This window comes from Notolabrus celidotus, chromosome 11, assembly GCF_009762535.1.
Source record: "Notolabrus celidotus isolate fNotCel1 chromosome 11, fNotCel1.pri, whole genome shotgun sequence".
Taxonomy (NCBI): domain Eukaryota; kingdom Metazoa; phylum Chordata; class Actinopteri; order Labriformes; family Labridae; genus Notolabrus; species Notolabrus celidotus.
In genome coordinates, this window is record NC_048282.1 from 22,096,229 (window position 1) to 22,119,162 (window position 22,934).

The 22,934-nt window shown below is 41.1% G+C and overlaps 1 protein-coding gene across 1 annotated transcript in view; it reads left to right on the forward strand.

Moving 5' to 3' along the window:
* Nucleotides 1-22,934, forward strand: part of LOC117821268 (cadherin-4-like) — a 334,441-nt gene that overhangs the window by 259,374 nt on the left and 52,133 nt on the right. Inside the window, exons 7-8 of the mRNA XM_034695419.1 lie at nucleotides 12,335-12,490; nucleotides 21,092-21,236. Of these exons, the coding sequence (XP_034551310.1) occupies nucleotides 12,335-12,490; nucleotides 21,092-21,236 (301 nt within the window). The remainder of the gene's footprint in view (nucleotides 1-12,334; nucleotides 12,491-21,091; nucleotides 21,237-22,934) is intronic.

A 22,934-nucleotide genomic window follows, 5' to 3' on the forward strand; every position in this document is an offset into this window, starting at 1 on the left:
AAATATGCAACCTAGATCAGATCCGGTGCCGTGTTGGACCGGAGACGGACCGGACACGGATCTGGTGGAATTTGACCATTACTGTTGTGCTGAGTGTACTGAAAGTTCCATCCAGAGCCTCGGTAGATGTATCTTGGTCGTTTGAGAATGTATTGGTGGGATGCAAGCTGAGGTGGAGGGGTCCTTGAGAGGGTCCGGAGATGCAACATCTCCGCTACCGAGTAACGGAGCGGCAGAGTTGCGCTCGTGAGGGTCGAACACAGCCCAATCCAAAGGAACAGATTAAATTAAACATGATGTGAGATAGGCAGAGACGTAATCCAGCAGTGGATGATCCAGGTGATTATGGTGAAGTCCAGCGCGGGGGAGGCAGAGGGGTGGAGCGTGCTGGTTGTAGCTTCGCTGGAGACGGGGAAATCTGTTTACCAGTGACCACTGACCCTCGCTGAAAGAAATGGAGGTTCTATTGGACATTTCTCAAATGTTTCAAAGACATTAACAGTTTTATTTTATATACAAATGTAAAGAAAACTGTTGTGTTTGTTGAAGCTTGAATACAGTTGTTATAAGTCTTATTATTTTCAATCAATAGAACATTAAAAATGGTGTCTAGTTTTTAATTTTTACAAGTTATATGCTCTTGCATAATATTTGGCACACTCTTTTCTGCAGATTCTGCACTTATTTATAAATACTGCCAACGTACTTTGAAAAGCATAATTTTCACCACACAGTTGAATAAATATATTCACTATCTGACTTCTTAACAAATTAGAAAACAACTTTTATCATAGTTTTTAAAATATTCATAAAAATGCAACTTGCATAATAATTTGGAACACGATGCAGCAGCAGGCTAGCCAGCCAGCAGGCGGACACCGTCGGGGTGTCGGTGTGTCGGTGTCCTACGCGAAGACAGCAATCCGTGGGTGCAGGTAAGCGTCCAGAGGAAGCTGGCAGGGTTGCAGCGGACCGGTCCGAATGGGTGTGCTTCGGGGGGCACACCAGAGCAGGCTATCCATTCATACAAGACCATATTTAATAGATGTAACGACAAAACGACAAAATAGTGAAAACAACAAAGGAGGCGTGGCAGCAACTTGACAGCAGTCCCTCACTTGCGCTCTGATCTCGAGAAAACTCTACCTTCAGTCTCAGACACCAAACATCAATCCTGCTTTTCCTTATGAAGACACATAACGCTAAACTTCGAAGCTTGAGCAAAATCGTGTTTCAAAAAGGGCACTGGAAAGCTTTTAATGCAGACACTTTGATGACTCAGAGCAAAACGTGCAAGATGTCTTTTTTTATGTTTGTGTGTGCAACAGATGTCAGAGCATTTGACAGATGGAGTGCATCTGTTAGTGTGTGTGTATGAGTGTGTGTGTCTTATGAAATGCCATCTAAAACCTTTTCTTGTAGAGGATTTTACTCCTCACAGCTAACCAGTTTATTTGTGACCTATTGAACAATACCTGCGTTTCCTACCTGCCTGTTTTCTTTACTGCGGTGCTGGAGGAGCATGCCTCACCATTTGTCCCTGCCTGTGTTTGTCTTTGGTATATCTTCCCCAGCTTGCTGGGCTTTAGAGCTGTGAAAGGCCAGGCTTTCAACTCTTTAGGGGTTTGTTGTGACTTTCCCGTCTGGAAGTGACTGTTTCTGCTGTCCAACTGTTTACTGATCTAGTGTCATCCTCTGAAACAGCAGCACACAACAGCACACCTAATTGGCACACTCACAACAGACTGCGCTGTGTTATTGCGTATTTTTCCTTTTCTTCTTATGTTTCTTCATGACATGCGTAAGCCGATCTAGTTATAGTTTTACTTTGAAGATATGCACACTACTTTAAAGCAGCTGAATTTACTTTTGCTCCATTTCTTGGCACTGAAATATTCATCTGGAAATATGTAATAATATTCGTCTATAAATCTATACAAAATGATCTTGCCTCACTATATATCCCCGGCCTTATGGTATTCCTGTTGTCGTTTTTAAAACTATTTTTGAACCTTATAATGAAAAAAACTCCATTCATCTAAAAACTCAAAATATACCTTTTTTTTCCTTTCTTTAAACTGAGCTTCACAGAGGCGGCCATCCAATTATTCAAAGCAGTCTGAAAGATATGATGCATAAAGCTGCAAGACATTTCAGTTTTCTTTTGGTGTGCTCGAAATTGAAGGTTACACATAAGGAAATGCAAACTGATTTTGCAAGAAAATGTCCATCTCAGTATTTTTTGTAGACAAGTCTCAGTGTGGTTTGTGTTCGCACCATTCACAGCCAGCTTTCCTATACAAATACAGCAATGCATACATTTAGATGAATATCAGACACAGATTCAGGGCATGTTGACTTTGCTTCTTGAAACTGAATGCAACTACGATGCAGTCAGTCGAATGTACATGTCTGATCCATCTTCATGTGTGTTTTTTAAATTAAGTTACTATTTATAATTTATCATCTAAAAAATGTGACCTGTGTGTCACCCGCTGAAGTCAGCCCCCAAAGAAACAGCCAAACAAAACAAGCAACGCCTTTGAACCATATTCTCCAATACACAAGGATCTACAGTGTTTATAATGTGTATGATAATTGCTTCAATCTCACCCACAGCGCCCCGAGAACTTTATAGGCATGCATATGGTAATTGCAGTTCTCTGTACATACTAAACTGGAGATTATCTCAAAGCTGCCGTACCTGTACTTCAAAAGCTTCCAAGTGTACGAAGATCAATTATAATATGTAATGTCCTGCATGTATAATTGATGTGCTGAATGTAAACTCGGCAGAGAAAACAACCTGTAAACTAGTGGGGATTGATAGTGAAACAAGATTAGCGCATAGAAAACTGAGACAAGACGCATTGATCATGCTACTTGCTTATTTCTGGGGGTTTGGAAAGTAGATTATGTTTGAAAAGATGTTCTCATGCTCTGATTTTGATTGATTTTGATCGTGTTTTTGACACGTACTAACTGTTTTACAACCAATGTTTTGTCAGGGAGATGGCCCTCTTTTTAACAAGATTGATGGATTGATGGGCAATATTAAATGAAAGGAGCCTCTTGTTTTGTGAGTTCATCCATCTGACTGGCACAAATACACCTCCTCATCCATCATTCTCACAAAAAAACTCTCCCTTCTATCTTCATGTCTGGTTTAGAAAACAAGCCAGATATGTCCTTCAGTATTTCTTTGAAAAAAACACCAGGGGAACATCTATACTGTCTTCTTTTTATTTCCTCTTCCTGGTCTGCTCACTTTCACAACACCTCCATTCTGTCGTAAGGAGGACCGACATGTAATCATAATGAGTGGGCTGGCATTGACATTTTCTGTGAACACAGCAAATTCTATTTCAAACTGTGTATACTGGAGCCCTAAGCCTCTCCATGTTGCTCCCCTTTGTTTACATATGGCGCCTTCTCTCTTAATCTGCCATGGTGAGAGATGCGTGGGCTGAGGAAAAGCTTGAATGCTGAGGCAAACAAATGCAGTGGTAATATGCTCAGCAACGCTCAGAAATGCTCTGCTATCACACAAAGCAGAGACACCCAACATCGCCGGAGTTTGAACTTGAAGCACCTGAAGGTACAACCAGCAGAGATATAAATCAGCCAAAGGTCACGTTAGGTTGAAGAGGAGATAAACCCGATTGTTTACTAAACTACTAAAGATAGACTAAAAAGCTGAAGACTGCTCTAAAGGGAACATATACAGGAAATTTGACCCTGATTGCCACTCATTAGAAATTAAATGAAGAGTGATAGTTTCATAGGGGTCCATTGCTTTGGATGTCAAAAAATCCCAATAAGTGCCAACAACTTGACAGCTGCTTCCTTCATCTCCGCGTATCGCTTCAGAATGGTGACTTCTGTCCTGTATTTCCTTGTTGTTATGATGTGGCATGGTTCCAGTATATCTCCTTATGGCCCTCCTTCTTAATAGCTTCCTTACAGCTGAAGATGGTGGGAGCACAGAGCTTGAATGCAGTTAGCAAACAAATGGGTTGTGAATAGGGATGTAAAGATACACTCAACCCACGAATCGATTCGAATCCCGATTTTTGGTTCACGATACGATTCACTCACGATTCTCTGATGATTTTCAAGAAAACTGGATTGAACTCAAAATTTAAATAACTATTATTTTATTTCAATTCTCAGATATGAACAGTTGCAATATATATTTTTTCCCTTATATTTCTTTGTAAACAAAGTAATCCTTTTTCATTTTTAAGGTGTGTTGTAACTAGGGATGGGTACCGAATTCGGTACTTTTATAGGTACCGACCGAATTCCGTCTGTACTACCGAGTACCGATTCATGTAAAATCAAACGGTACCATGTTTCGGTACCGAGACGAATCCTTGTGACTGTGAGGGAGTTGAAGAATAGGCGATTTTTTTTATACTTTCGCCCTTTAATAAAGTCAGAGGCTGATCGGGTGAATGTCTCTGCTCTCTGCTCTCTGCTCTCTGCATCTGCGAGGGAGCGCGCCAAATGGAGCCTGCAGCTGACGGGCGCGCGCACTCACCACGAGGCAGAACTGCAGGTGGATTAAAGTTTAGTTTTTATCTACAGTCTATGGTTGAGATGGACTCTCTCGCTCCGACTACCTGCCCTGTTTATAACCGTTCGTGTGTGCGTGAATGCCCAACAAGTAAGTTGTGTGTCCTGTTATTATAAAGAGACGGAGAACAGACTTTTTCCTGTCTGCAGGCGTTCACGTGTGTTCATTGATAAACTCCAGAAAGAGCAATTAAACGCCAAGAGCACGTGTCAGCTAATATATCTAATCCCCTATATAAACCTGTTTCTGTTCATTTCATGTTAAATTAAATTAATACGTTAAATAAATAAAAAATTTAGATTTTATTATTAAACAAATTAACATTTATTAACACATAAACACACGCAAAAGTACCGAAAATTGGTACCGTTGAGTACTGGTACCGATTCCCAGGTACCGGGTATCGGTACCGTATCGGTTCAAATGTGAAAGGTACCCATCCCTAGTTGTAACTCAAATAAAACCACTGCACACTTTTTTTCCACAACTTCCCAAAAAATTTAAATCACCATACAAAAATATCTTGCTGGAAACTTTCAGAACAATCATAGAGAAATGGAAAGTGAACAATTCCCAAATGAAATTTTTAAATATGAAAACAAATAAGGTCAATCTCTTTAAATTAGGGATGTAAGCTTCAAGTATTTTCCGTGATCGATCTTTGGAAATGTTAACGATCAATTATCGTTTAATCATTAAAAAAACGTGAATGTTTTCCATGTCAAAAATAATGCCAAATGCTTCTTTTTCCCCTGAATCAAATTTTCCTTCACAACACAGTGTATATTACTGACGGTATTAAACAGCTACGGATCATATTGAGGTCTTCAAAATGTTAACACGCTGAATATCAACGTGAGGAGCAGGCTTATAAATAATGTCTGTGGACGCATGGTCATTGAGTGAAGACTCAGACTACAACATGTGGATTTACTGCAACAGAATCATTTTCTCGTTCTTATTGAGAAAAATAAGCATTTAAACGCGGTAAGGTGTCAGCCGGGAGCACAACTGGGTCAGAATCACCGGTGGCGTAGAAAAAGCGCTCGTGGAGACCTGTCACTCAGCTGCAGCCCCCAGCTGAGCGTCTCAGCTGTGAGCAACACCTTTAGTCAGCTGATTCTGAAACATGCTTTAAAGCTAAAACACCTCCACTCAGCGAGTGACGAGAGAGCAGCGCAAGAGACTTAATGATGCTGAACAAGCAGAGTGAAATGCAGATAGTGCCTTCTCCTGTTTAAAAATAATATCCTGATACAAATTTTGTTGAATCAATTTTAATCCATCCTTATTTGTATCAATTTTTTACCGTCTTGCGATATATCCTTACATCCCTAGTTGTGAAGCTGCATTTGTTTGTGATCTGCCGGTTTAGCTTTATCCACAGGTTGTAGAACCTCAGCTTGCATGGTACGGCTCGTTGCGCAAGATGTCTTATTGTTGCTGTATTTTAATTGGACCTCACAGAACCTACACACAACATACCTTCTGTTCAAGTTTTACATTTTAATCTAAATGTGTCAAGACATCAGCTTTTTATGTCATAGGTACTGACTTCATGTTACAACCCACTGCTTCCACCATTATGTTTTGTACACAACAGCTTGTCTAGTCAAGAGATGCCTCTGTACAATGCAAATTACAACACAGTTGCACCCACACTGCCCCTAGAGGAGCAGAGCTTTATTACAACAGATACAATCTATTCCAGGATTGTCTGAATTAAATAATGAAAAAGTAAGACCAATCAGGATTGTGGTGGATGAGTTAATGAACTCAAGAACACACTTGAATGCACATGAGTCATGCACAAATATAAAGACATTCCTAAGTGTTTGTTAAGGTGAAGGATTTATAACTCACCCCTCATATCATCACAATTGTGTATCATGTTCTTATTATCAACTTTCATACCAAACTCATTAAACACCACCCACAGGAAGCATTATAAGATTGTATAAGAGAGAAATGTTTACACCTCGAGGAAATTCACGACAGGGTGGAATAAATCATGTAGTAATTTTTCAAATGCTGCTCACAACAAGGAGACAAAAATAAAATCCTGATGCAGACTTGAAAATGACTTCAGAAGGCAGACATGTATTTAGCAATAAGCTGAACCTTTGCTGTGGTACATGTTAATTTCAGTCCTGGACCCAGGTGTTTGCATTTAAAGGAGCATATATGTTAAAGACAGGACACATGATCGCGTTGAAATTGTCTTGATGACATTTACCTGCTGGATGTGACCTGAGTTAACAGCGCTGCAGCAGTAAGAGTTAATCAGGACACAGACTCACTCTAAAGCTCTGTGGATCAGAGTCAGGTGAAAAGTCTCGCTTTCATATCTATATGCGCCCCCCTTTCACATCCAAATAGCCATGGGATCCTTGTTTAATATCAAAATATTGATTGTGTTATTATTGCCTTCAATTTTTATTGTCTCTCTTAGGATGTTTCTAATGATTTTTTAAGGCTGGGGTATATGAGGGCGTTTCGTTGGATGGCCTTTAATTTAAGGTGTTTTCAGTCGTCTTTCTACCCCACATCTTATTGCGTTGGAGTTAATGTTGTAAACATCTATTTCTTCAGGGTTGCATGACCCTCTTGAGGTTTTTCGATTTCTGGCAACTCAGTTTAAAGAACTTTACTTATATGGCATCTTTCATACAGCTGCTAACATCTTTGCAAATATGTCACAATCATCTTTTAATTTGGATGGATATATTTCACCTTGATACTTAAACATGTTGTGGTGTATTCTCACAACATGCTGCACAATGTCACATCTAAGCCAGAGAATAGTTTGAAATGAACATGAATTTTTAAACGAGAATTAATTCCTCTGCACCCTGGTGACTGTGTTAGAACGGCACCTCTGTGTTATTCATTCCCTTCTCTTCATCTCCTCTCCTCTGTTCTCCCCGAAGACCCAGTAGCATGATAATTTCTCGTTTGATTCAGTTTTGCCTGGCAGAAGGGAGCTAAGCTCACTGATAAGATCTCCTTAAGAAGCAGACAAGTTGTCAGTAATGAAGGGAATTGCTTTGATCCATCGACAAATAGGTCATTTAGACAGTGTCTGGTTTCTGATGCCGGATGATACAGTCATGACTCTCTCCCTCTCTCTCTCTGTCTTCTTCTCTCTTTTTCCATCTGGCTATCATTCTCTGCTAGCTGAGCACTCTTCGTCCACTCTCTCTCCCTTGTAGACACACGTGCATACACACTATTAAAAGGAAAAATAAAAATAGGCAATAACAGAAAGGGAAAAACTATTGAAAAACTGTTTTTGATTATCATCGGAGCTCTTGAAAATGAATTCCTTTGTTAGTTATTACTCAATGTGTGTGTGTGTGGGGTGTGTGTGTGTGTGTTTCTGAGGAGCAAGATTGCACTGTAGCAAGACAAAGAGGAAGTGACACAGTTTCCTATATTTTCATTAAAAGAAATAAAAAGTACTTGTTCAGCTTGGATCAGCTCTTCGTGTTCATCTCATGCTGTGCTTTTTACAACTCTTTCTGAAGCTAAAATGTCAGAGTGACAGTGAGAGGGCTCACTTTAGAGGCGGCGCCCTGCCTGTCAATGTATTCTGTGATTAAAGGAGGATATTGGCAACATGCTACAACAGCTAGCTGATTCATTTCCCTGACATCCGTAATTGGATGTTTTAATGCACAACCATGTGTGTACACGTGTTTTTACATACATTATCAATCACAAGCCAGACAAAGCACAGTTGTGCATGCTTGAATCCAATAAGTGCACATGCAACCCCGCACAAATATTTATAGTAGAAACAGATGAGGGTAAGGATCGCGGCGCCCTCCCTTAACAGTTTTAAAAAGCTTCACGTGAACGTTGTGGGAGGGAGAGCTAATTGGCTGGAATGACTCTGGAAACATGCAGCTGAATCTCTTTCCCCCCCAAGCAGGAACGACTTGGAAACGGGTGGGAAATCAGGGGGGCGGGGAAAACCCAAATGGAATTATGGAGAGCTATCACTTCCTAACTGGTGAGGATTTATACGCCACTGCCAAGGCCAACGGATTGAAGTAATTTCATTTTTCATGCATGGCTTCTGTCCCCGTGGAGACCTGAAGCGAAGAAAGCGATAGAGAGAGAGAGAGAGAGAGAGAGAGAGCGAGAGAGAGAGAGAGAGAGACTGAGAGAGAGAGAGGGAGAGAGAGAGAGAGAGAGAGAGAGATGAGAGGGTACAGCAGGGAGGGGGGGGGGGTTGATGAGAGGGAAGAAGTCGGAGAGGAGGAGGGAGGGCAGAGGAAAGGGTAGACAAGGAGAGGGGAGGAGAAACGGGGAGGAAGAATGTGGGGGGATGCCAGTTTGGCAGTGGGATGTGTAATAATTGCTTGTATTTCCTAATGCGAAAGGAGAGGTAGATGAAGTCGGCGGGCTGAAGCCTGTAGAGGAGGGTAATGGCGGTACATGTGAGAGTTCAGCTGAGTTGCTAGCTGGATATTTGCTGGTTTGTTGGTGTTTAAGGGGAAGAGTTTCTTTGAAGTAACAGTAGTGGATGCCTGCAGCTCGTTAATTATCATAGCTGTCAGCAGTAATTCAGGGAGAAATGTGCAGAGCATTCTGACGCTCTCCTCCCCACTATTCCCCAAAGAAAACACACACACACACACACACACACACACACACACACACACACACACACACACACACACACACACAAATAGCATTGGTGGAATGTTGTGACAGCTCCTCATGTACAGTTGAGGACAAAATTATTAGCCCCCCTTGTGAAATCAGATAAAGCCCTTCATTTCTCCATTAAAATGAACATTAACAATAAATGTTTATAGTTTATTTCTTTCCAAAATAACAAGTCTAAACGTTCACTATGTTTGATAAGGATATTATATTGACTTTGAGCATTCACTTTGAGCACCCGCCACAGATTCTCAACAGGATTGAGATTTGGGCTCTGCACGGGCCACTCCAGGACCTTGGTTTAGGTGTCCTTTAACAACTTCTGGACCAATTTTGACGTATGCTTTGGGTCATTGTCTTGTTGGAAGACCCAGCAATGACCTAAGCTTAGAGTAAGAGCAGAGTTCTTCATATCATCCCTCAAAATGTCAACATAACTTTCTTTTTTCATGATGCCATGCACCCGAACAAGGCTCCTTGTGCCTGACCTGCAAAACAGCCCCACAGTATGATGCTTCCTCCACCATGTTTAACTGTGAGTACAGTGTTCTTAGGGGTGAAGGACTCCCTTTCTTGGCCAAACATAATCAACATCCATGTGCCCAAACAGTTCCATCAGACCAAAGGATGGACTTCCAAAGCTCATCTTTACCTTTCAAATGTTTACGGGTAAACCTCAGTCTGGCTCTGATGCGCTGCTCTTTGAGTAAAGGGGTTCTTCTGGGAGGATGGTCCTGAAGCCCATCACGATGAAGATCCCTCATAACTGTGTTCCTTCAAACTCCAGAGGAGGTCAGGTCAGCAACAATCATCTTGTTAATTGTCCAGGGCTTCTTGCTGACATCTTTGACTACTTTCCTCTCCAGAGTTCTTGAAATCTATTTTCTACCACTCCTAGGTTTGTTCCTTATGGAATTTGACTCTGTACTTTGCAATGATGCAACGTTCAGCTAACGCTTGGAAATGACAGTATAGCCTTCCTCCTTATTATGAGCCTCAATTATCTTCTTTCTTGGTTCAAGATTGAGTTCCCTTGTCTTCGGCATGGTCAGTAAGGGTAGTCTATCTCAATAATGTATTCAAGTGCCCTGTTTGGAGTCCCTTAAGTAAATCTCAATGCTGATTGGATGCTCAGGTATTGTTAGGGAGCCAATTGACCGACAGGTGTTGTTAGGAAACCAGCTGACTACACAGATGTGTTTTAAAAGCAAAAACTCACATGGGGGCAAATATTTTTGACCACCCCATTTTTCACTATATTTGATATAAAGCTATCCAAAAAATTTATTTTACATTCCAAAATGTACCAAAGCTACTAAAGAACGCCAGTGAATGTTTGCTTATATCAAGTTTTATCAATGATGCAAACATCGGGCCGAATTTAAGGAGAATGTTCCAGAATTCCTGGGGGGCTAATAATTTTGGCCTCAACTGTAGTGTCTAAACCTGAAAATCCACAGGATGCGTGTATGCCGCATTCTATCAGCGACACGGCTTTGCTCCGTCCAAAGGCTTGCGCCCTGCTCCACAGGACGCTATTTTGGTAGCGCCAGCTCAAAGCACAGGGCACACTCCCATGAGACGTGCCGCAGCGCCCTGTGGACGCTACAGCATTGACTAGAATGGGAACATATCGGCTGTGACGTGCGTGGCTCAGCTGTAGCGCAACGCAACTCATCCTGTGGACTTTAGGCTTAAACCTGATCCCAAAAAGATCTCTCTATAGAGAGATAGTTGAGAGTGATGCAGATGAAGAGCATGGGAGTGAAAATTGTGATATTGGCATCGTCAGGGATGGTGACAGGTTTTTACTCCACTTGCAGAAAGAGTCAGGATGACACCTGTCTAATACTGTATGTCCGTTCCATATCCTTGTTAGTAGCTGGAGCTATTTTCTCAGCAGGGCAGGATTCCTGCTATGTCAAGAGTGCGGCTAAATTGGTTCCTCAAGTGGTGAAAGATGGAGACAACTTTGAACGGTCTTCCTCTTGTGGTGCACTCAGGCTCTTTCCCTAAATTACTCATTGATCATAAGAAAATGTTCAGCCGTTCCTCTGCGTCTGCATGTGTGTGTGTGTGTGTGTGTGTGAATTTGTGTATTCAAGTACAGTATGTCACTGCGTACTGAAGTGAGAGCATGATTGAGTCATTTTGATACACCGGCTGATGTTCATGGGATGTCATGCAGTTAATGGACGAAGATGGGATGCTCAGAGGTTTGGACCCTATTTGGGCACTAAATTGAAAAACTCCTCCAAATGAATCCCAATTACACAGCACTGCAGGCCAAATCACAGGCCCAGCAGTGCAGTTAATGCACCTATTAACTGTCTATCTGGAAATGGAAGCTGAACCAAAATACAGGCCTATTTCTTAAAGAACATTCTGCTCCCCATCTCCCACAGTTATTAAATAATTCTCCCCTCGTGTGCGCCCCTGGATTTGAGACAATTATTTGCTTCAGGCCCATTTTCTCCCTCCTCTGAGTGTGTTTATTGTTGTGGTGCTTGTTGTGGCTTCCCTAATTACACAATGGCAACCTCATATTTTTACTTTCTTCTCTAATTGTCAATTTTGTTCACAACACGTCTATGGTCCCAGCTCGGGCCCAGCAATTCTTAATAAATCACTACCTGACTCTCATTTTAACAGTAAGTATCTGTTGATTTAATTTCCCCTTCCCCAAAATATCAAATTAAATTTTTTCTTTTGAAACTGTCCCATTCTGTATAACACAATACACAGAGCTCCCTGCAGCAACACTAATGGAATCCTTGAATATATGGAAGCTAGAAATGCCAGCTAGATGAAAACTATAAATCTGGGTTTGTTTGTTTGCTTCTGTGCAAGTTTCAAGCAATAATGTGCAATATCAGGTTTCCGTCATTGTGTAAGGACAAAATTATCAAACTCCAGGGCTGTAGATCACAAGCTGCTGTTTGAATAATAAACAAGCTAAACAATGCAGTTTGGCTGCTTTTAGTTTCCTCACTGTTAAAGAAGAGTAGATGGGGAAGTCGTGTTTCATGTGTGATTCACAATATGGCTGAGTGTGTTCTCCCCCTCTCTGTTGTGATGCAGATCCGTTCAGACCAGGACCAGGACATCTCCATCCGCTACAGCATCACAGGAGTGGGAGCAGATCAACCACCCAACGAGGTGTTCAACATCGACCCCGTGCTTGGGAAGATGTTCGTCACCAAACCTCTGGATCGAGAACATCGCTCCTCTTACCATGTGAGTGTGTCTCTTTCTAAAGCACGCGCGCACGCACACGCACACGCACACGCACACAGAGAAAAGCTTTGACCTTTGAAACAAAGCCCACAAACCTTATTATGCAGCCAATTAACCCTCTGGCATATAAGTCTTTTCCTTGTGTACTATATAAACATAAAGAAAGGCTTAATCACAACCAGTGTGCATAACATCACAAGTGTACATCCTCTTTCAAATAATAGGATTGATGATTTAATAAAAGTCAAACACAAGGAAAGAAAAAAAATGTGTGTATATTAGAAAGGAACGGGATGGGATGGGAAAATGACAGCGACTGCCCGCTCTCTTGCTCTTATGCCTCGTCTAGGAGTGGCCAACATAAAAAAAATACCCATTTCCCAAGACCCAAACAGCCACAAAGACTAATAGTTGAGAGTATAACAAAAGGATTTATTTACATAAATTATATTGTGTTACAGCAACTTAGGAATTAACTGGAATTAACTTCAGGGTGAACCAAGGCCAAGCAAACAAATATTTCGCACTGCAACTAACCTGAAGAATCAGAGAAACCAAAATATAATTACTTACCTCCCTAACGAACAAAAACAGGAGAAAACAAGGTTAGGTAAAATGACGAGTAACCCCTACACGATCAAACAGAAACTGGTGAGAACAAAAGAGAGGAGGGAGACAGGATTCCATGCCGCCGCTGTGACATTATCTCCCAGCTGATTAGGGTTGCAAAATTCCGTGAATTTTAAAAGCTTCTTTTACAGTTATCACTTTTCACAGCCATTTTAATGTACAGGTATACAGCCTGTATCAAACATGCATACAGTACTATAAAGAAGCCAATAAGCATGAAACCTCAAAAGTTAGAATACTCTTTTTTCTTTCAGTGTGCCCTTCAGACAGTCAACTGACCTCATGCTGAATTGATGTTGGCCCAGTGCAGCATGATTGGTCTTCTTTGATTCATCCACGCTGTGCTGGTTTAAAAGCAAAATACAAAATTTCCTCTCAACCTTGTTTCTCTGCATGCTGGTTAGAACATCAGTGAGTCAGTGAGTCAATAAACAGGGGCACCACCAGGGATTTGAGCACCATGAAAAATCTCACATTCGGCCTCACCACTTCAGTACTGAGAACCAAATCAACCGTAAAGTATTACACTGTGTAGACATTGATGCAATAATCTTTGGACAATGGGATTGAGTATTTGATCATTTGGTAAAGGATTGATTAGTAGTTAATAAATATTTAAAGGCTAAGCCTACTATGTATAATCAGTGCAGGTTGTACTGCTTCATTAACAAGAACAAGGAATTTTGTGTGAAGAATAGTTTTTTTTTCCAAAGCTTTAGAGAAGGTACTGCCTCATGCAGCTCTCCTTTGTTCTGCTTTTATTTTGCCATTTTAACTGTCTTATGCGTAGGTTGCTTTCAGAGCGTAAAATTAACACACGCCAAGCGGCAATGGCGGGTAAAAAAAATTGTTTGGCGTGTAAAACAAAAATACACACCCGCCAGTGGCCGATGGGAAATGTTGTATTGAATGTGAGATTTTGTTTTCATACTTTCGCCCATTTCTGCCGACTGTCATGCTATTTTGACCCTTGCGCCATGCCATACTTGTGTTGTGATTTTGGTATGTCGGGAACGGTGTGACGTCAGCTACTGGAGTTCTATTCATTCCCTTTGCTTGAAGAAGCACGGCGTGGAGAGCGTTTCAAGGGAGATGTGGCGACACATTCCTGGCGTCAGGCCACCACAAACAAAAAATTTTTGACGTCCAGTTGATGTTTTTTATTCTTTTCCCTTTTCCTGCGGGTTAAATGGAACGTTCCTGTTAAAGCTGTGAGACAGACATTTGGCTCACTCAGTCAATGTAAAAGGTTGCACTTTTGAATATTTCCAATACATGATGATGCAGCAGACACCTTGAAATGAAGTATAACCTAATAAAATAGCAATAATCTAATTTTTATCTGTACATAACTGTATTCTTTAAGTGATGCTTCAGTTGGATTTTCATAATAAAAACGGATGGTAATTATTTTAAATCAAATAAGGCATGATTTTTTTATTTGGATGGTGAAAAAAAATGTTTTGCCCACAAATTTTTGGAGGTCACTAGCCAATGACAGATGAAGTAAACTGTAAATTTTACTCCCTGGTGGATTTATGTCCCATTTTGATTAAACATAGCTTTTGTAGTGGCAGATTTCTTGATTTAGTTTAGAAATGTCACTTGGCTCGTTGGAGCTGCATTTTAGTCCTGAAATGTGTCCACCGTCATTCATAAAAAAGAATCAACTCACATGTCCACAGTTCATTCTCAGTTCATTCCATGAGTCAAAACTTCCAACAGTCCTTTTAGATTTCCATGTTCTTTCACACAAAAAAACCCTCAAAACCAGGGGTGCACCTCGCTCGGCTGGAGGTGAAGCTTCCACAAAAACTCTTCCCCCTAGTGGCTGGCTGCAGTATAGGTCAAAAACTCTGTCTACCCCATTCATTTGATTGGGGCTGCAGTCAGACTTTAAAGAATAAATACACATCGTACGAATGTATGCTGTGGTGATATGTAGTTATTATTTGACTGTTTTGTGTTCAAGGCCTCTTTTTTCTGAAAAGTTAGAGTTTAGAATTTAAAAAACAGGGTTTTACTCCTGGATTCACTTTGATTGACAGCTGCTGTAGAGGGAAACTCCAAAGGATCTTGTGACGCTACGCTGTATTGTGGAGCTTGTTACCGTGGCAACACATAAATTACAGTGGCAACCACCGAAATTCTCTACAGCGCAGACTCTGGCTGCACAATGGCTGTGCATTGGAACAGGGTTTTTTGGCTTCAAAACTGTACAACGTGAAAAGGCGGAGCAACGCTGTCCATTTTATATGCAGTCTATGCTCAAAACAGGCTTAAATTAGGTCATGGACAGGAAACATTCATCATGATGCTCCAACTAACCCAAACAAAGAAAACGTTTTTACACACACCTGCGCCTCCTGTCCTATATAATTGCTGGACCCACCCATAACCAAAGTTCAGCAGGTAAAAAGTCTCAACTTTAATTAAAATGGCTTCTAAACCTTTATTTTGAAAGGTACAAAAACGAACTCCAGTACATCCTCAAGTTACAAGTGATAATTACATCAAAAGCAGTGATCAATGTCTCGTACCACTGGAAAACATTGTTTCATGTGTGCAAAAAAAATATCTTAAAAACATCGGTTTAGTAAGCTATCACAAAATTTTTTCAGAGGGATGCTAGCCCCATAATATGTGAGGTAGTTATGTAAGAAGAGCATAAGAAGTTAATTTAACGTGAACTGTGTTATCAGTTTTTATTTCTAACATTCACAGAGAGAAACTGGATGACATATTGTCAACCTTTTTATGCCCTCTTCTGTATTTATTTTATGTCCTGTCTTTCCTGGAATCTTGACATGATGCAGCACTGAGCATCCTTCACTCCTCACTCACTGTCACGTAGAAGTGCTCGCGCCACATATCAGGGCAGGACCAAACCATTTTATATACTTAGAGGGGGGAAGTTTGGCAATACAGAAGCTGTCTGAATGTTACTGTTTTGCCAAGACAATAAAGACAGACAGAGAGAGGGTTATTTTTATCAGAACACTGTGAAGAAAGTTTTCTCTTATGGTGTTAGGTTCAAAATTTAATATGGAAAAATGTATAGTTCTGATATCTTCAAGGGCTCTTGTCAGTCATGGGCCCTTAGAATCATCCTAACTTTTCTCCCCCATAAGACGCCCCTGTCAGCAGCTACGTCAAGGTGCACTTAGACTTGAAGGAATGTCTTAATGTTGCTGCTTAAGCTAGTCTTCTCACCATTTAATCGACTTCTTAAAATTAGAGCTCCCAACAGAGATTTTAGAGAGTAACAACGCTGGTTTCATCAGTTTAAATTTGTGTCTGTTTTTCTCTGCCTCTGAACCTGCCGCTTTCCTTGAATTTATATGTGAGTTGTAGTCTGACTTACAGTCCCTGTGGGCTGGCAGGCCCCCACCTCTTAATGAGAGCTGAGCAGATTTAAACCCAGGAGAAACTCCAATCAATGAGGTGATTTGTTAAGAGGGACGTGCAAGTTAAACTGCATGTTTGCTGTAGAGGGAAAGTGTTAGTTAGTGCAGAATACAAAGTGCAGGGAGAAATCAGATGGGACGAGGTAACGATGTACGAGTAATCAGATGAGGAAGGCTTGTCAAGGTACTTTCTGTTAGAGCAGTGGTTCTGCGGGGGGCCCAAAATATTTCCATGCCCCCCCCCCAACCATACATAGACACACATACTATTTGCCATTTACATATATATTATATTACCTATTTATGTATTTATTGATTCCTTCATTAATTAGTTCATTTATTTATTTTTGGATTAATTGATTAATTGATTATTTCCTTTTTTGTATAATTGATTTTTGAGGTAATTATATTTTGCGGTATTACAACATGATAAGGGATCATGCATGTGAAAATATGTTAACTCATTTTGACCTCCATCAAACAAGTCTGCCATGCAACATCCCAACTCATGTCTGAGCCAGGGAACACAGAGAGATGATTTTATAATCCCCTTTTTGTTCAGAACTCAGGACTTTGTAGCTTCTCACTAAATCTGTATTATCTGAATTTCCTTTCCGCTCCTACTCCCCTGTTCATATAATTTAGACATCGAACGGTACTTTATTTCACTCTTTGAGTTCTGTCAAGTTACTACACCTGACAACATGCTGCTTCCTGCTATAGCCCTTTCAAAGTAAAGTTTTTTGGACTACGTAACATTAGGGGACTTTTATTGTGAAAAGTTTTTCGGTAATCAAATGTTTTTCATTGAAGTAGCTTAACTACGATCAGCGGCGGCCGTCAGGAGTTATAATATTTACAGCTGTTCATTTGGCCTCTAGTCACAGCTACAGTCACCGATCCTACTCATCTTGGACTTTAGAGAATTGATTTTTATATATATATATATATTATTTGTAACTTTATTAATGTAACAACAAGACAAAACAAATACAATCAAACAGGGGCTCAGACGTGAAATGAAATAAAATAAAATTGATAATGTTAAAAATAAAATGAATGAAATAAACAGATAAATTGATTTATAGAAAACACGTGAAGAAAATTTTAGTTGAAAAATAATTTTTAATGACAAAATAAACAAAGAGAAGTAATAAAATAAATAGAAATACATATATACATACAAATACACGAACATTGATTTTTAACACACTTTGAAGCAGGTAGAGCCGTGGTAACAGATGCTGTTTGATGAGCGTGGCTCTGCCCTGAAGTGTCACAGGGTAACAGATCTACGTTGTTTTCTGTCAAATATCACTCTGCTATGCTACTACGTTTACCTGCCATTTCACTTCTATCCCATATATACATAGTTGCCCTAGTTAGCAATGCAGAACTGGGTGTATTGTTTTTATTAATCCGTGCCCCCCCTGTGTACTGTGTTAGAGAAACAGGAAAGCAATTAAGTTTTCTGTTGAAAAATATCCCCAACCCTAAACATAAAAGACGGGTTACAGACAGAGAAATACAACCCTGGAAGGCTTCAACAAACACAAATTTGAATCTGACCTTCTGCTCTTTCTGTTGTCTACTTTATGTTTCATGCAAGGATAGAACAAAGTTATGGTCTGGTACTTTCGATTTCAAAAGAAGGAACACTGAAATTCAAAACAAGATGCTTACAAGGAAAGAGTTTATGGGTCTGCTGTTTTCTCCATCAAGACGGTGCCTCTTTGCCAAATACCAAGCGCTGCCTGGTTCGGTCTGTTTTCTCCCCCTGCCCTTCAAGATAATAACTTTAATGTGGACCCGAACTACATTATGCCTTCTTTAAACATAGCGGTAATCTCTTGACTCCTGCTGTTATTGAATTAGGGTGTGGGTGCTTTCAGGATGGAGGGATGAGGGTGGGTGGAGATAAGGGGGGCCTGGCTTCTTGCCTGCTCCAGCACAGGGAGATGCGATAGGCAATGGCAGCAGCGCGGATATTGGGTGCAGAACGGATCAGACAATGCAGTGGGAAAAGTAAAGTCAAATTAACCTCTTGGAGACCCGAAGGCACAATTTTTGGTGGGGTGGAGGGGAGAGGATGGACGGCAGTGGAGAGGATCCTCACCTCTCTGAGGGGAAGAAGCCGATGGAGAATGCTGCTTATTCTATTTCCTGCCACATCAAGCCCGGGGGCTATTTCACTTATCTTGCTCTCATGCTCCTGCAGTGGCCAGGCAGCATTTTTCCCATCAGGCATGCTCGGATGGAAGGAGCAATGTTGCCTTAATTCTCCTCACATGACAAAAAAGGTCTTCTCATGTTACAGTTTCCATCTTTATCTGGTTCTAACGTGTTTTTCATTTTTCCTCCCGTCGCGTCCATTTTGACCTCTTTTCCTTCATCCTTAATCCTCCCTTTGGGTGAATATCCCAAATATTAAAGAAGTTTAGATGAAGAGTCCCTTTTCAGAAATTGATTGCTGACATTTCAACGGAACAAATATTACCTCCCTATGTTGTTACGAGCAACATGATAGCATCTGAATCCAGTTTTTACCTCTGTGTATGATATGAACTACACATCCTCTGTACTTCTCACTGACAGGGATATCACTGAATAAGTCATGTTCAGGGATATAAACATTCCCGCGTTAGGTAAACAGCTTTACAGAGAAGCGAGGAGTTTGTTTTGAAATTCCACTTCAATTGGATAGTTTGACCTTCACATATGGAGAGGAACCACAAGCATACATACAAGCTCGACATTTCCCTGATAATTCAGTTATTTTTTTTCTCTTGTTCTTTTTCCCTCCACACTTCATAAAAGAGAAAGCAGTCAGGACTCATTTTACAGCATGTCCAAAACTTTGTGAGAAATCCAAGTTGCTTATTCAATTGATCTGAGCTGCGCTGAGTTGAATTCAAGATGGGCTGACTGTATTTGTGTAGTCAGAGGGAAGTGAGGGAGATCTCAGGACTCGCTTTCAAACAAAAGCAGACAGAATGTTGGCCTGGGATCCAACACGGCGATCCTGAAACAGACACCTTGCCTTTGCAACAGAGCCAACTTCCCATAAAAGAAGATGTTTCTTGTTTTGTTTTTTGCTGAGATAAAAACTTCTAGGGACTAAAAGTAAAAGAGATAAGAAGTCTGGAAAAGTAAAAGATCGTAAAGGCAGTCCTCTGCAAGAAAAATATCCTCAGTTCCACTCCTGACCCTGTTTGATAAAGTGAGCTAGGTTTATGAAAACTTTGACACTGTATTATTCAGTAATGCAGATTTTTATCAGCCTCATGTTTTCATGAGCAGGGTTGAATGCCAAATCCAAAAAACACTGCAGAGGTGTGTTTTTTAAGGATTCTGTGAAAGTATTTACCTTGAAGGGTAGAAGAAGAACCCTACTTTCTGTCTGTTGTTGTTTTATTTATGTTCTTTCTCCCTTTTATTCATTCACTCCTCAGTGGATACAGCAGGGAACTGACAGGGTTGGGGTCATAGACATATGAAGAGTAGATGCCGCATTGGCTGCTGGGGCGCAAGAAATATGGCCGCCAACGCCATCTTGGTCCGGTCATCCTACCCATGATCCTACCTGTAAACGTAAACTGAAGCAGCAGAGACTTCAAGATGCCAGAGCACTGTTTGGCAAAATACCTATCATGCATCACATATATCACATATCAGAATATTCTATTACTATTAAGCCCACTATGAATATTAAAATACGCCAAACCATGTGTCCTGTATCATACCTACATGTATGAAGTTTGCAGAAGAAGAAAAAAAAACGCAGGAAAATCAGTTTAGTATTCAGTAATTGATTAAATGCGCTGACACTTTATTGCGCCTGCCAAACAGATTACACTGAGTGGAGCACGTGACCGGACCAAGATGGCAGCCCCATGGCTCGTCAGCGCCAATAGGTACTAGTGGTCGATGCGGCATCTACTCTTTATATGTCTATGGTTGGGGTCATAGACTCTATATAAAATGGACGTCATCTCACTCAGCTTGAAGTGAGGCTGCCACAAGAACTGCTCCCCCTAGTGGCTGGCTGCAGTAGAGGTCAAAAGCTCTGTAGTTGATGATAGGTCCCCATTACCTCTATTCTAGAGGGAAGAAAGTTTCAACCATCTTCCTGTGTGAACATTTCTATTGCGTTCAGCTATGTCCCAGGACCAATTTGCAAACTCACCCACCTCGGCTGGTCACTTGCAGCGTACAATTGTGGCGTCTTTTCAATCAAACCAGCACTTTACAACGTTTTCTTTAAATCCATGGCTATCTATGCCACTATGTCTCCTATGCTTTGTGCAGCAAAGCAGCATTCTCCTAGGAGTGCCATCCTACTGTAACACAATAAAATCCCTCTCTGCATTTCATACTGGTTTATAAGTTACACCAGAGTAAAGTCCGCACACCACTTTTTAGGTGAACAAAAGGGTGTCCAGACTGCGTCTTGTACACTGCATTTTCACGGGAGTCAGACAAGGCTCGCCCAGGCTATTGATACTCTCTTCTCCAGTTATGATCAAATATCTAATCCTCTCTCATTGTGTTTTCTGTCACCCAGTTGCGAGCCCATGCTGTGGACATGAATGGAAACCAGGTAGAGAACCCCATCGACCTTTACATCTTCGTCATCGACATGAACGACAACAGACCAGAGTTCAAAAACCAGGTCTACAACGGCTCTGTGGACGAAGGCTCCAAACCAGGTAAGGACGCAGGAAAGGATGGAAGTGAAATGTGCAGCAAAAGCGATTACAAGACAGATGTTTTTTATTCAGGGAGTTCAAATAAATGTGTGGAAGGGTGAGAGATTTGGATATAGTTGAAGAGAGGCAGATCAACTAGGATATCAAGAGAGATTGTTGCCATTTAAAAATATGACCGCACCAGTGAGTCTTTGACATTATGGAGAATGTCCCATTCCCCTTGATTTAGCCGACAAACGGAGAATCTGTCTCCCCCAGCGGCTCTTCATTAAGCCCGCTGCAGCAGCGGCCATAAACCAAAGAGGGTGCTCAGGCTGGAGAGGAGATTGAGGATTAAATGTACCACGCTGTAGCACCACTGGGTCATTTTATGTCTAACCTCAGAGGGAAGGAAACACAGAGATGAGCTCTGTGTGTGTGCATGTGAGTGTGAGCCTGATGAGCCTGATTGTATTGCTCCTGAGGCGATCTCAAGAGGTGTCCAGGTGCTCATTTCCTCTCCTTGTCTTTCTTTTTCTTCTTTCATTCTTTCTGTCTTTCCTTTTCCACTACTTTCTATGCCCCCTCTTCCCCAGCCGTACCCCACGCAGCAGTCCCGGTGGCATGCGTGACATGCTGAACAATAATAATAAAAAAAAGCGAGTTTTAGAATTTGGAGCTCCAGTGGTTTAAATAGAAGGCCAATTACAGACTTGAATTAGTTTGCAAATTAAAGAGTCATTATGGGGACCTAATCCTGTCAGGCACAGCTTAGGACGCCCGTACAAAGGGTCCACATTAAACCCCCTAAGAGCGCAGCTTAATGAAATTACCCCAGCGATGTGACACATTGTGATTCTTCACCTCCTCCTCTCTATCCCTCCATCTCCAGAAAGGAAAGTTATATGTGGGAACTGATAGTCACTCTACTTGGAATCAAACCAAATATGGAGGCTACTCTCTATTTCTCTTTTCCTCTCCCTCTCCTCCTCTGTTCCTGCCGGCTTTTTCTCTCGTCTCACTGAGAGGCCTTTAGAGTGCTCCCTCTGGCCGAGTCATTGACAAATGTTGCTTTGAAATGTAATGAAGTTTGAAATGGGAGCTGCGGTTACAATTATCCTCGGACAGGGGCTGTCACTGGCATGATATCACTATCTCTGGCAATTAGAGTCGGCTGCGAGAGAGGTACAGCGAGAGGGAGAGAGAGAGAGGGAGATGGAGAGATTGGGTGACAGGAAGTGATCCCACAGAGTTATGAGTTTGTGGAGGCAGCAAACAAGTGGTGCATTCATGGACGGATGGTGGTGCATTCTCTCTAACAGAACTGTAACTGCATTTACTACATGTCTGTGTCTGCTTGTGATTACAGTCTGTGTTAATGTGATTAACAGGCCAGGTTTCTAACAGTCTATGATTAATGTATGTACGGGTTATCAAACATCTAGATGGTTTATTAGCTCAATGTTATGCAATATTCATACATGGTAATTAGTGTATGAATTATGGCAAGGAGGCTACATTTGTCAACAAATTATTATTGTATGGTGTTAAAAGGAAATGTATGTTTGCAGCACTTAACAAATACAGTAAATGCAAAATGAAGTCAAACTTATGTGGCTACAAGAATGATCAGAGGCACTAATCCTAAATCTATGCGATCGTTTTCCATTCATTTATTTATTTATTTATTGAGTTGGGACAATGCCCAGTAATCAACAT